At 40.1% G+C, this 14,608-nt stretch overlaps 1 protein-coding gene across 3 annotated transcripts in view; it reads left to right on the top strand.

Moving 5' to 3' along the window:
• Window positions 1-14,608, top strand: part of ATRX (ATRX chromatin remodeler) — a 68,976-nt gene that overhangs the window by 32,737 nt on the left and 21,631 nt on the right. For all 3 annotated transcript variants that reach the window (XM_074551591.1, XM_074551590.1, XM_074551589.1), the window contains 9 exons: window positions 4,180-4,310; window positions 4,851-5,066; window positions 7,793-7,886; window positions 8,384-8,492; window positions 9,116-9,295; window positions 9,636-9,777; window positions 10,169-10,278; window positions 12,056-12,202; window positions 12,403-12,580. In XM_074551591.1, coding sequence (XP_074407692.1) covers window positions 4,180-4,310; window positions 4,851-5,066; window positions 7,793-7,886; window positions 8,384-8,492; window positions 9,116-9,295; window positions 9,636-9,777; window positions 10,169-10,278; window positions 12,056-12,202; window positions 12,403-12,580 — 1,307 coding nt within the window. The remainder of the gene's footprint in view (window positions 1-4,179; window positions 4,311-4,850; window positions 5,067-7,792; window positions 7,887-8,383; window positions 8,493-9,115; window positions 9,296-9,635; window positions 9,778-10,168; window positions 10,279-12,055; window positions 12,203-12,402; window positions 12,581-14,608) is intronic.

The raw sequence follows: 14,608 nt of genomic DNA, 5'->3' as shown, positions 1-14,608 counted from the left end.
TTTTGAGAAGTTAAAAACTTGTTCTTCTGTTTACTCAACACCAAGTGTTTCAATAGTTTACCTACTGATTCAGAGAAGTTGCCTATTTTCTTCCAGGCCAAAGAGGGTACCTAGTACCTGCTGGGTGTTTGTAGTGTGGGAACTCTCCTGTTTGCAAGTCTCTAGTTTAGATGTTCTGTTATTTGCATACCTGAGGATGTGCATGACATGAATATTAATAGCCTTGAAATCATCTTTTTGCCAAAATGCAATATCCAAGTGGGTCATACTATGCTATACAGTGCTGTATGCTTTCATCTTCTGTTGTGTAACTTATTATTGGTCCTTCTGATCTTTTCAATGGTACTGTTTGATATGTTTGCAGTAGTTCTGTTTATTAAGAAGTTAATAGTGTATTAAATGCAGAATGCCTTTAAGTATTTGATGGTTACAATAAATTTTTGTAAAACGTTTTTCTTGTCCAAGCATTTAATTTAATCCAACTCTGACAGCTTGAAAATCAGCCTCTCCCAACAAAGACAGCACAGTATTTATAGCAAAAGGTGTTTGGCAGTTTTCACTCATTTTTTTAGACATGTATGACATTTCATCCAAATATTAATGTCTTGAAATATATTTTAAAGGGTTCTGAGTTTCCTAGTAGTATCCTGAAGGCCCATTTAAGCCAGTAATGCTCTAACTGGAATTCTGGTGGCTTTTATTAGCCAACATCCCACCTTGCTCCCCCACCCAAGGGCTTGTGTCAGGCAACCTTATTTCTACATATGATTAGTAGGTATTTATGAACACTGAGTGTGAGTTGATGGAATCTAATTGGTAATAAAACATCACAATGGTGAACTAAAATTTAAAATCATGGCTTTTTAAGAAAAAAGATTTTTACAGTGGTAGCATTGTCTCACCAAGGTTTTGAACAATCAACCATTGTATTGGCACTGCAAAATTCTTGAACAAGAATGGTGCAAATTAACTGCACACCATGAGAGGCTGCACCTGCTGTTCCAGTTCTGCTGCAAGGTCTGAAGGAGCTCTTAAAGTCATCCTGCAGGGTAACCAAGAACCCCTGGGTAATTTCCAGTCTGTCTCTTGTGAAAACTCTTTTCTTTTAGCACGACTTAAAAATCCATAGTCATCAGTTCATTGTTTAGAAGTGTATTCTGCTGGGGCTGTTCTTACAAATGGGAAATATCTCTAAATCCCAGTTGATACAAAGCTGTGCATATGTGCTGTTATTTTGTTCTAGAGTTGGTTTTGTGTGTCCTGCTTGAGGCTGCAGCCCCACTGTGTGAGGCACTGGCTAAATGTGTGCTGGGAGAGTCCCTTCATCCAAATGGCACCATAAGTTTAGATCAGATGAGTGGGGCAACATGACATGCTCAAGGTCTCAGCAGATCAGTGCAGGAAAGAGTAAAATGCAGGGATTTTAAAATTTTATTTTATTTTTTGCTTTATTTTTTACTGCCTGGAACCCTGTGCTGGAGGTCATATGGCTCTCTGTGCCTCTTAATTGAATCCATTGCTGGTGCTCAACTGTTACATCTGAATGGCCAAGAATCTTTTATGTCCTTGACCTGAGGAAATATTACAGTCCCTTTTGATTTCCATGGTTTTCTCTGGAAGAATATGAGTGAGGGAAATTTCACACTATCATAGCTTGGGGTTTTTTTGCTGCTATTAATGCAAATATAAAATGTTAAAACTATTATTTGAGGTTTCTTAGCTGAGAAACCTGGTGACTTTAAATGGGTTTTATCATAAAATAGAAATATGATGTGTTATCCTGGTCAACATCTCTTGTGGTTTAATTTAAACCCAGCTTCAGGAGTCCTGTGCTCAGTTTATAATAATTCATGTGAACCATTTGTTACATCAGTCATTTGTCAACATGCATTTACAAGGCCTGATCTCCTTGGGTCTCATGTTGCTTACACTTACCATTCCTATCAGATGTGTAGTTAATTAAAAATGGGCTTCTTTGAAATCCTGAACATCTTAATAATGTCTCACTTTTCTGGCCTAAATTCACACCAGTAAATGCATTGAAGAAAATGCAGCTTTTCTCACTGACAAACAGTCCCAACTCAGTTTGGTTGCAAGTGGTTAAGTGTTTATCCTAGATAAAAACCAGAACTTATTTTCTATCATAGCAATAACTTCTTAATCAGTATTATTATAAATAATTAGAAACCAATCAGTTTACCCAGTCTGGTTGTTGGTTATGCTGGTGTTTAATAGGAAAATGAGAGCATTGTTTCTTTATGGATGGTAGATTTTGTGCATGGTGTTTTTAGGTGTTAGATACATTTGCTGTTTCCTATAGCTCTTAAAAAATAGATACGTCATTAAAGAACAAATTAAAATGAAGGTTTGGTTTTGCTAAGAACCACAGTCAGCCTTTTAAAGGTGACTTGTGTAGAGGTAAGTATTGCCATGCACAAGCTGTGTTAACCTTGCTAATGCACTTGCCAAAATAAGTCAAAGGCAGGACTTCCAGGATTCAATTTCAATGTTTTTATCAGATCTTTTAGATTTTTCCTCTTCCAAAACTCTGGGTTTTTATGAAACAAGAAAAGTAGCCAGACCACTGCTCTCTGCATTTTGTGGAGTAGGAGTCCAGGTTAATAGTTTAGGTTAAAAGCTGTTAAAGGGAAGCCAGCCTGTGACATCCCAAGCAGTTTTATTTTGAAGAAAAATTCTGACCATTAAGAGATGGAAGAAATACAGTCTGAGTTTCTTATATGAGGAGCTGTTTATTTCTGCTGCTGTTACACATGGTCTGCTGGGTTTTTAAAAAATCAGCATTTAACCAAACCCTAAAATCCCTTTTCCAAAAATCCTCTGGGAGGACCTAATGCAAAAAGCGTTTGGAAGAGGATGTTACTTATCTGTGGACTTTAGTAAGTTTTCTTTGGGTTCATGCTGTGATTTCTTGATAGATGTGGAATTAAAGTTCTCCAAGGGCACTGCTTGGTAAAGTTTTAATCAGCTTTTTCTTCTCAAGAGAGAGGGGGAGGGAGTGTTTTGGATGCTGATGGATGGTCTGGCTCACTGAGCAATCTGAAATGTTTATTAAACTATTTTGCTTCCATCTTTTAATAATAACTGAATATAAATTAGTGTGAGAGCGTTTTTTAAAACTGCACTGTTGCTCAAAAATTAGAAAATACTGCGTGGAGTGTCAGGAAAGATAGCTTGGGAAGAGTCCCTTTGAAAAATGATTGTGTTTTAGGGACACACTGCAGGCTGGAAAATGAAATACTGATTATTGAAAGCCTATTTTATGGTGCTCCATAGAAGCAACAGCTCAGTTTTCTGTTGTACAGGAGGTTTGGTTGAGAGATCCCTGTTCCATTGCCTGGATCGTGGTTCAGTTCCATGGCTTTGAGCTGTTGTGAGTGAGCTGTGTGCACACAGCAGGCCTTGATTCTCCCAAAAGGCAAGACACGTGAGGTTTCACCTAGAAAACACATATTTCAGTGAAAATGGAGAATGAAAATGTAGTATTCCTGATATTTATATGAGAAAAACCTGGTTTATTTTTTTCCCCCTGGAAGTACAAGTACTTCTAATTCCACTGTTTTCTGTGCTTTTTACATAGCTGCCTTGGGTGGACTCAGAAGATTTTTATGTTGCAAGTGCATGTAAAGAAATCATTTTTCCATAGTCACTTGTGCATTAGCTTGTTCTTGTTCTGCAGTGAAACCAAGGGAAGCTGAGTGGACAGTTTGTGGAGCAGGAAATAAGATGATGATTTTTATCTGAAATTCAGGTCCTGTAGTGTTGGTCAGACTTTTTGGGTGTAAACACAGAAGGGTTTTTGCAAGGGCTGCTGTAAGGCAAGTGCTTGTGGTTAGTTATCCAGCTAGACCATAAATAAAATGAAATCTCTAAATCTGTGCATTTTATAACCATTTCAAGTCTGCTGTAAAGCAGGAAACTTCTCTTTTTAAGAAGCTTTATTACAAACCTGCTTTCTAAAAGCAAGTCAACACATTTCATTAATGTGAGATTTTTGCTGATAGATCCTGTCTTGCCACAATGACTTTTCATCACGCGTCTTTTTTTTTTGTTCAGCTTTCAGCCCTTTTTTTGAAGTTCTGAATGGTGTAGGGTTACACTTGTCATTCATACATTTACCTGAACAATGGAATAAATAGTGTTTTCTGTTTTACTTCAAAGAATTGCCAAGAAAATGCTTTTAGAAGAAATCAAAGCCAATCTTTCCTCTGATGAGGATACGTCTTCAGATGAGCAGCCAGAGGAAGGAAAGAAGAAACCCACAAAGCAAACTGAGAGCACAGCAGATGATGGTAAGCACCAAAAAGCATCTGGGAAAAAGTGGTGCTGTGGCACCTGTCATGATTTCAGGGGTCACTTGGGAAAATGATGATTGTTAAAGTTTTCAGCAAAAAATATTACTGATTTCGATGTGTAGTTGTCACATAGAGGCCAATGTGCAGGGTCATGAGGATTATCATCTCTTTTAGTCTTCTCTATGTTTATTTTTTTGTCATACATGAGGATTATCATCTCTTTTAGTCTTCTCTATGTTTATTTTTTTGTCATAATCTGGGTTTTGTAATTAAGAAGTCCCAGGGGTTTGTGAGGAGTTATTACCTGTACAGAACAGTAAGTCCTGCACAGGAGAGGTTTGGCTAACACAGCCATTGCAACAGGCATTCCAAGCATTCAGGCAGTGGGAAAAACTAAACATTGGAGGAAATTGGTGTGTTGGTGCTTGTGATTCCCTGGAAAAGCACAGGATTTAGCCTAAATTAATTCAGATTTTAATTCTTATAAGATAAGAAAGTGACTGGTACGCATGTGGTACTGACTCTCGTGTGTGACAGGAGAGAAGGAAAAGGAAGAGAAGAAGGCAGAAAAGGAAGAAGATAATTCTGAGGATTCAGACTCAGAGGAGGAAGAAACATCCAAGAAGCCCAGATACAGACACAGGCTGCTGAGGCAGAAGCTCACTGTGAGTGATGGGGAGTCTGGAGAAGAAAAGAAGGTGGTGAAACCAAAAGACAAAAAAGAAGGGGGGAAGCGCAGAAATAGAAGGAAAGGTACATAATCCACATCCTTTTTTTTTTTGGTCATAAAAAGTACTTGCTTCTGTAAAATCCAGAGCTTGTCAGAATGGAGATCTCAGTATTTGTGATTTTAAAATCCCCTGTCTAAATTTCATTGTATATGAAATCTAGCATTGCCTTATCTTTGTTTGATAAATGGTTTTCTTTGAAATGTCAAATCCAAGAGCAGTTCTCACCACTTGCTGTGTCCTTTGAATTGGATTAATCCTGTGGTATCTTAGAATATCCATCCTAAACAGCAGAGGCAAGGCCAGGATGTCTGAATTTGGGAAAATCAGTCCTGTCCTTTATGTAATTTCTCTCTTGGAGAGGCAGCAGTGCCTGAGGAGTGTGTCAGGGCTGGAATTGCAGTGCAGGCTGGAGCTGAGCAGCAGAGGGCACTGTGAAAGGAGCCCTGCATTGTTGCAGGCAGGAACAAAGAGCCTGGGGCTGTTTCCTGGCCAGGAAAGCTGCACTGAACTTCCCTCATCTGGGTTGCACTAATGGCAGCCAGCTTTTGGGGTCTTCCACAAAATAAAGGATGCAATGTGATTTGTTTAGAATTTTCCTCTGTGAAAACTCTAATTTTTATCTACTTGGATATTTATGTTTTTCCTCCCTTATAGGATTCAAGCCCTACCTACAGCATTTCATGCAGGAGGAATAACTGTAAATTCATCTTAGGGTTCTTCAGTGGAAGCCTTTGAACTTGACTGCCCTCAAACACAACAATATATTTGATTTCAGTTTGCCCTTTTTAGCCCTATGTTATTAATGTTACCATTCCCCATTTATGTAGAACAGCTCATGTTTTAAACCTTGTCATTCATTAAACAATTAAACTTTCCACTGTGTTCAAGGTCAGGCTGACATTCTAGGTGTTAAATACCACACTGGTGTCTTCATTACCTAAAAATGCCAGGAATAGCTCCTCAAAGTGGCTGGGAGATTCTTGTTAATGCTGCTCTTTTAGGTGTATTTTAATTGCTTTTTGAGGCAGTTTTGAGCTTGCACTACCTGAAGAAATGCCAAGCCATAAATGTAGTGATGCAATTTTATATTTTGTGTGTAAATAAGAGCCCTTTTCTCCAAGTATGGTTATAAAATGACATGTAAAGCATTTGAAACAAAATCTTCTGTTTAACTAAAAATCCCCTTTGAGGTTCCATACTGTTCCCCACAGGTCTCCATCATTTAATGCTCTCTTCCATTTGCTCCTAAAATAAATGTAGATGTTCATGCATAAGGACCTCAAGGCTTGAGGCACAGTGAGCCACCCACCAGGCCTCAGCTGGTGCTTAAATTTGAACTTTTCCTTCTCTGTGCCCCAGAAATCACACCCACAATCTCTTAGGCCACGCCCACTTTTCGCACACCTTATTTAGGCCACGCCCATTTTTGCTCCGCCCACACCTGGAGCCATTTAAGCCACACCCAATTCCATTCCCAGTTTGTCCCAGTTCCCTCCCAGTGTAAACCAGTAAATCCCAGTTTTCTCCCAGTTCCTTCCCAGTATAAACCAGTCCCTCCCAGTCCATTCCAAATCCCTCCCAGTTCCCTCCCAGTCCATTCCCAGGGTCTCCCAGTATAACCCAGTTTATCCCAGTATCATCCCAGTCTCACCCAGTATAACCCAGTCCCTTCCATTCCTCTCCCAGTTCCCTCCCAGTGTAAACCAGTAAATCCCAGTTTTCTCCCAGTTCCTTCCCAGTATAAACCAGTCCCTCCCAGTCCATTCCCAGGGTCTCCCAGTATAACCCAGTTTATCCCAGTATCATCCCAGTCCATCCCAGTCTCGCCCAGTATAAACCAGTATAACCCAGTCCCTTCCATTCCTCTCCCAATTCCCTCCCAGTCCATCCCAGTCCATCCCAGTCTCGCCCAGTATAAACCAGTATAACCCAGTCCCTTCCATTCCTCTCCCAATTCCCTCCCAGTTCCCTCCCAGTCCATCCCAGTTTGTCCCAGTTCCCTCCCAGTGTAAACCAGTAAATCCCAGTTTTCTCCCAGTTCCTTCCCAGTATAAACCAGTCCCTCCCAGTCCATTCCAAATCCCTCCCAGTCCATTCCCAGGGTCTCCCAGTATAACCCAGTTTATCCCAGTATCATCCCAGTCTCGCCTAGTATAACCTAGTCCCTTCCATTCCTCTCCCAGTTCCCTCCCAGTGTAAACCAGTAAATCCCAGTTTTCTCCCAGTTCCTTCCCAGTATAAACCAGTCCCTCCCAGTCCATTCCCAGGGTCTCCCAGTGTAACCCAGTTTATCCCAGTATCATCCCAGTCCATCCCAGTCTCAACCAGTGTAACCCACTCCCTTCCATTCCTCTCCCAATTCCTCTCCCAATTCCCTCCCAGTCCATTCCCAGGGTCTCCCAGTATAACCCAGTTTATCCCAGTATCATCCCAGTCCATCCCAGTCTCGCCCAGTATAAACCAGTATAACCCAGTCCCTTCCATTCCTCTCCCAATTCCTCTCCCAATTCCCTCCCAGTCCCTCCCAGTTCACCTCCAACTCCATCCCAGTCCATTCCCAATTCCCTCAGTTCATTCCCAGTATAAACTGGTATCCCCCTGTCGCTCCCAGTTCATCCCAGTATAAACCAGTTTATCCCCACGTGGTGTGAAGTGAACGCTGGCAGTGCTAGAGATTTGCTGTGCAGGGAGGAGCTGCTGCCTCTGCCCTGGTGCTCACCATGGAACAAACGCTGCTTTCTGTTGCAGTGAGCAGTGACGACTCCAATGACTCCGAGTTCCACGAGTCTGCCGTGAGTGAGGAGGTCACTGAGTCTGAGGATGACCAAAGGCCAAGGACAAGGTATGGGCAAAGCTGAGCTGTGCTTACCCTGGGTTTATTTGGGGTTTTAATGGTGCACTTTGTGCAGGGAGATGGTCAAAGTTAAAGCACTTTGGAGCAGTTCTTAAAACCCTTGATGATATTTGTCTGTAGGAATTATAGAGTATTAATTTCTTATGCAGCAAATGTGGGGAATTTTGAATTTGTACAACAATTTGATGAGCCAGTACAAAAAAAAAAAAATCAACAAAAAAATGGACATTTTAATGCCAAATACATCACTGTCAGCTGGTGGATCGCAGTATAAAATTAGTGCTTTATATTTCTAAGGTTCTGTAGGGTTTTCTCATTGCTTTGGGTGTCCAGTGGGCTGAGCAGGAAAGAATTTCTAAATTCAGCCCTAATTGCACAAAAGGAGTGCATATCTTATTAATTAATTATTAATTAATTGTTTTTCAGTGAGGCAGAGGATTACTATGATTAATCAGTAATATTGCCTTTTTGCTTTTTTAAAATAGATCTGCCAAAAAAGCTGAGGCAGAGGAAAACCAGCGCAGCTACAAACAGAAAAAGAAACGGAGGAGGATAAAGGTTCAAGAGGATTCATCCAGTGAAAATGAGAATAAGGTGCTCTGTCATGTTTTGAAGTAATAAATAGGAATTTCCTGACTCTTCTGCTCAGAGTATCTCAAACACTTCTGCACAAAGTACAGTAAAAAATTAAAGCTTTTCTCAATGTCAGTTCAGGCTAAAATTTTGTAAAATGCCACCATTGTGGAGGTAAAACATTATGTTTGAACTAAAACTTTTCCTGTCTTGATCTTGATAAAAATGCATTATATTGAAGCAAATGGAATTTTTAATCTAAATGTAGATGAGAGAAATTGCAGATTAAGGCTTTGGTAGTGTTGGGGTTTCTTTTCCTGTGTGGTGTAAGTAGGGGCTGATCTGATTTAGCCTCAGTATAACAACAAAAAAAGTGCTTTACTAATAACCATTATTAGCTGCTCTCAAATGATAACAGTGCCCTCAGTACTGCCTTTGCACAGCTGGGCTTATCTTTGATTCCTCAGAATATATTACAGTTAAGGTGGCACTTCTTTTGTCAGACTTTTAAAAAGGCTTTTTTTTCATTAGCTGAACTTCCCCTGTGTGTGTAAGAATTTCTGGGAGCTTGTCTAAGAAAGAAGGGTTTCATGGTCTGTGCCATAATTTTCTTGCTAATTTGTATTTCACTTAATTTCTAATAGAGTAACTCTGAGAACGAGGACAATGATGACTCCAAATCTCCTGGAAAAGGCAGGAAGAAGATCAGGAAGATTATTAAAGATGATAAGCTTAGAACAGAAACACAAAATGCCCTTAAAGAAGAAGAAGAAAGAAGAAAACGGATCGCAGAGAGAGAACGGGAGAGAGAGAAATTGAGAGAGGTATGGTCTGGTTTCTGTGTAAAATTCTGTGAACTTGAATTCCTGATGATGTTCAACTTCAACCTCGATGTAATTTGGTGAGTAATTTTTGAGAATCCCTTATGTGCAGCCCCAAATTGTCTGCAGTTTGAACTCGGTTTTATTTGATGCTGTGACCTTAGGAAGTTGTTTCAGGTCCCTGCTGCTTCACTTCAGGGCCAGAGTTGTGATGCAGTAAAGAATTGAAGGTTTCTCTTTAGTAAATAAATGATAACTTGCAGTTCTGGTGAATCTGAAGTGTCTCAGATGCTGGGTGTTGCTCCTGTGAGAATATCCCTCTGATGGCCTTTTGTGTTTGCAGGTGATAGAGATTGAAGATGCCTCACCTCTGAAATGTCCCATCACAACCAAGCTGGTTTTAGATGAAGATGAAGAAACCAAAGAACCATTAGTGCAGGTCCACAGGAGTATAGTGACCAGACTGAAACCACACCAAGTAGATGGTAAGGAAAGAGTTTAAAGGAAAAAAAAGAATCTTTTTCTCTCCAGGGGCATAGCACCTTATGCAGACTGAATTAGAATAATAAAAACTCCTTCACTGGCAAAACCAGAATTTGTCTTCTCATCGCCCTGTCCCCAGGATCAGGCCATCTGCATCCTTACAGGAATATTTTCCAACCCAGTTGCCACATCTTCAATGAAGCTGTGAATATAATGAAGTTCATGATAAAGATCATCCCACATGCACCCCACTGAACAGAAATGAATCAATAATTATCCTGACAGATGCTTTCCTAAGAGTTACCATGCTCTCAGTGATCACAGCTGTCTCTTACTGGGTGAACTGCAATAAAATGAATGTTTAATCAGAAAACTTTCAATAATTTTCTTCAGGTGTTCAGTTCATGTGGGACTGCTGCTGTGAATCTGTAAAAAAAACCAAGACATCTCCTGGCTCTGGCTGCATTCTTGCTCACTGCATGGGCCTGGGGAAAACATTGCAGGTGAGAAACACAATTTATTTCCAAGTGCTGTGTAGTTCTCTTGCAACTCAGAACAGAAAATAGATAAAAGAAAATAAATGTAGCTCCAGGGGAGAGGCTCCAGGAACCTGTTTCTAAGACTGTGGAATAATCTTAAGTAAATGGTGTTTTTCTATCCTCCTCGTTAATTTTTTTCCATTAAATGATTCATTTTCTTGACTATTGTAAAATTAATTTGCTGCTGATGAAGTACAAGTTTATCAAATTTGGTTGAGTTTTATTTTTAAGGCCAGACTTTGTGTAAAGTCAGGTGCTGGTGAGTTTGTGGGGATTTTTTGAGTGGCCCAGAGCTGAGGGTGATCAGAGAGCTGAGGTCACTGATGGTATGAGCAGTTCAGGCTGAGCTGTGGTTGGGCTGGTGCACAGCAGGATTTATCTCCAGCTCCAGCACATCTAAAAATGTGCTTTGTTTAGAGAAATGGGGGTGGCAGACACGGTATTTTGACAGCCTGCAATTCTACAGAACATTTCAAAAATCACCTTTGAAAGGTGTATTTTTATATACTTGATCCAAACTGAGCTGGTGTGGTTCTTGAGGAGTTAATCACACCTTTTAGTGGAGATTTGCAATGCTTTGCAGAACTGTTGTGTGGGGGACTTTTTCCACCTACACTTTACACACCATGTAGTCTGATGAAATGCTTAGAGCAGGAGGTATTTTTATAGTGATCCAGATGTGTTAATGACAGTAATTTTGGCTGTAACTTCTTGATAAATCAAAGGAAGCCACAGTTAGAAACATCTATCAGTATAAATGATTTTGAAGGCTGGTGTGTGAAGCTGGCTGGTTGTTTTTTCCATATGTGTCCATGTGCCAGTCACTGCTGTGCTCTGGGATTGTTGCCATTTGTTTTTAGCTCTTAAAAGAGCTGAACCAGCCGTGAGTTCTGCAGACTTTGCCAGCTGCAGGGCAGGATGGCAGCAGAGATGAGGGAAATCAGGGATTGGGGACTTGCTGCCCATGAGACTTCCTGGGTGGTTTTATCTCACACAGAACCACCAGCAAATCCTTTTGTTCTAAAAGCACTTTGCTGCTCAGTGTTCCAAGCACAGTGATGCAGTTTAGAATCCCTGCATTAAATCAGAGTTGCCAAGATTTGATGCAGAGAGAACTTGTGGTGTTGTACATCCCAATTCCAGTGGGAGAGCTGGAGCTGCCATGGGATCTCTTCTAGTCCTGTTTTGTTTGCTGCTGCTCAAAACAGGCAGCCCAGAGTGACACCCACAAAGTTTTGGGTTTTTCTCAGCCTCAAGGAGATTTTGTCATCCTCAACACACAGCCAGGCTGCAGGGTGAATCATTGGAAACACTTCCACAGCCTGCTGGGAGAATTTCCCTTGAAAAAAGCCTGAGAAACTGCTTTAAGACTGAAGTTCACTGTGAATTTATTTTGTGTTTGGGATGAAGGTTGGGAGAAAGCTTAAAAATTACTGATGGAAGTGTTTAATTGATGAAAATGATTGGTGAAATGTAAAGGGAGGGTTTTCTATGCAATCATTCAGCAGTTAAGAAGGATCTCAGTATGTGAAGGATGTGTGCAACCTTGGAACACATTGTAAGGAATGTATGAACTGCAAATACACCTGCATGAAAATGTAACCAGAAATTCTATTTGTTTAACCAAAAAATACATTCAAACAAGGCTGTTGTTGTTAATTTAATTACATAATTGAATAGATAACGTTTCTCTTTCTTTCCTGGTGTTTATTTGGTGTTCTGTTTGTTTTTTCTCTTGCAGGTAGTAAGTTTTCTCCACACAGTCTTGCTGTGTGACAAACTGGATTTTCGGACAGGTCTGGTCGTGTGTCCACTCAACACTGCCTTGAACTGGCTGAACGAGTTTGAGAAATGGCAAGAAGGTTTAGAAGATGAGGAGAAACTAGAGGTAAGGGGCTTCAAAAGAGTTCTTCATGAAATAACTGGATGATTTGCAAAATTGGGAAGCTCCACCACTTAAAATAAAAGCTAAGAAATGTGCTTTAACTATGTGAAAAATGTCTTTGAATTAATATATCAGAACTATTAAAAATTAACCACTACTGAATATTTTAAGAGGAATTAAAGGTTTTTTTACCTCTTTGGAAGGTTTATGAGCTGGCAACTGTGAAAAGGCCCCAGGAGAGGAGCTACATGCTGCAGCACTGGCAGGATGAGGGAGGTGTGATGATCATTGGCTATGAGATGTATCGAAACCTGGCACAGGGCAGGAATGTGAAGAGTAGAAAACTTAAAGAAATATTTAATAAAGCTTTAGTCGACCCAGGTAAGTGAAAATTTATACAGCTTGTATAGTTTGGACTTGCAGGTTTATGTATATGAGCAAAGATAATAAATAGTGTTGGTAAGATTCATCAGATTTTCTTTGCTGAGTTACAGAAATTTGTTCAGAATCTCCCCCATCTGCTTTTGTAAATAGATTTCTGTAACAGTCTTCTCTATTAAATCAAATACAAGGAATATATTCCAGAAACTTTTCCTATTAAGTATTTTTATTTCCTGGCTCTGCTTCTTTTGCAAAGTAATTTGAGTTTTTTGTTGAGCACCCAAGGCTGTTTTAATCTGTTAATTTGTTACAACCACAAGCTGTTTTGTCCTTGATGGAAATCAACCACTAAGGGGGCAAGTACACTTGAAAATAGACAGTGTACCTTAGAAGTGTGAAAAAACAAGTGTTAATGAAGTGCTAATTAAGGGAATAAATAATAATAATAACTGCAGATAAAGCAGTTAATTATTTTTTCAGTCTTGGGAAACAGATGTCTGGTTTGAGCTGAGCTGAACTTAGCAAACTTACATCAACATGTTTGGAAGCACTTGAGAATATTCCAAGTTGCTGTAACTGATTTCTCAGGTGGTCCCCAAAAAGGACTAAAAATTTTAGGATTAGGATCGTTCACCAAAATAGCAACATTTCTCTACAAATTCTGAACTGGCAACTGATACCTAAAATAATTTAGGGTTATGCTGAATGTCTTAAAAGCTGGTTTTAAAAGTTTTACAACTTTGCTGTACTGTTGGTATTTCTCCTTGAGAATGCAGGTATGGAAGGCAGAGTAAGTGGAGCTGGGTTTTCTTAAATTTTAATTATCTGATGGACTTTACATTGACAGTGTGATTGATTTTCTTTTTTTCCCCCTCTTTCTCATTGGTAATTGTTGAGCTTGATTTTGTGAAGTTTCCTACTAAAGTAGGACTGTGAATTCTATTCTAACAGACAAAAGAGATTATTATTCTAAGGGGAAAAATACCTTTATGATTTTTGGCATTGGCCAAGTGGAATTGCCATCTCCCAGCTCTGCAGAAATGCTGTTGGAGCAGCTCAAATATTAATTAATTTTCTGCCAGCTTGAGTAAGTAATGCAATGGCTGTGGAGTCAGGGAAGCTCCAGTTCAGCAGCTGATGAACTATTTATCTGTTTTTGTTGCTATATCATGTGTTGATTCCACACACAGTATTTAAGCAGTGAAGGAAATGCATTTCTTGCCAAGGGGATTTTTGACTCCTCCTACCTAAGCTGTAGTTATTAAATAAAAAAAAACCCAACAACAAACCAAAAAAGAGGGGGGAACCCTCTTCTGTCAGTGCTATTCTGTGTCTGATTTTCTCAGGATATTGCATTTATTGGGAATATTGTCAAGGAAGTGAAAACTAAGGGAGAAAAGGTGTGAATTTCTGTGTCAAAGTAGTGGTGACAGGACAGTAATTCTGTATTTAGTGGGTATTGATCTGGTACAGAACAAGATGTTCTGGTACAGAGCAAGATGAAATAAAATGTTATGCAAGAATTGATTTTTGTGGGGTTTTTTCCCTGGTGGGAATTGTAAGGGAGGACAAACACAGGGGTTGTTGCCGTGTGTGTTTGCAGTACCATTGTCCCTTCATGGATTTGTGTTTGTGTAAGCCCAGAAATCCTGGACTGAGGGGTGTTAGGGGGAGACAGTGACTGGTGTGGCCTTCCCTGTCCCATCCCTTGGCTTTTACACCCTCTGTGTTCCTGTTCTCCCTCCAGAGCTCCTCAGGCCCTGGACAGGGCAGGGTCTGCGCTCAGCTCATGGCCTTGTGCACTTTAATTGAGTTTGGAATTGACCCTCAGAGATTCTGGATAATTCCAGATGAACACGGAGCTTCCTGCTCTGTTCTCTTCTAGGACTGGTTGAGAGAGTGCAATCAGACCATGGGGAAAGCCAACCTTGAAATAACTCCCTAATAATTTTTGTAGAATCATGGAAACTTCAAGGCTGGCAGAGACCTCCAGGGTGGAATGCAGGTTGTTGGGAATTTAGCTGCTAA

The sequence above is a fragment of the Zonotrichia albicollis genome, chromosome 14 (genome assembly GCF_047830755.1).
Source record: "Zonotrichia albicollis isolate bZonAlb1 chromosome 14, bZonAlb1.hap1, whole genome shotgun sequence".
Classification (NCBI taxonomy): domain Eukaryota; kingdom Metazoa; phylum Chordata; class Aves; order Passeriformes; family Passerellidae; genus Zonotrichia; species Zonotrichia albicollis.
Note: the sequence above shows the minus strand (reverse complement) of the source record. Positions and strands in the feature narration are given on the sequence as shown.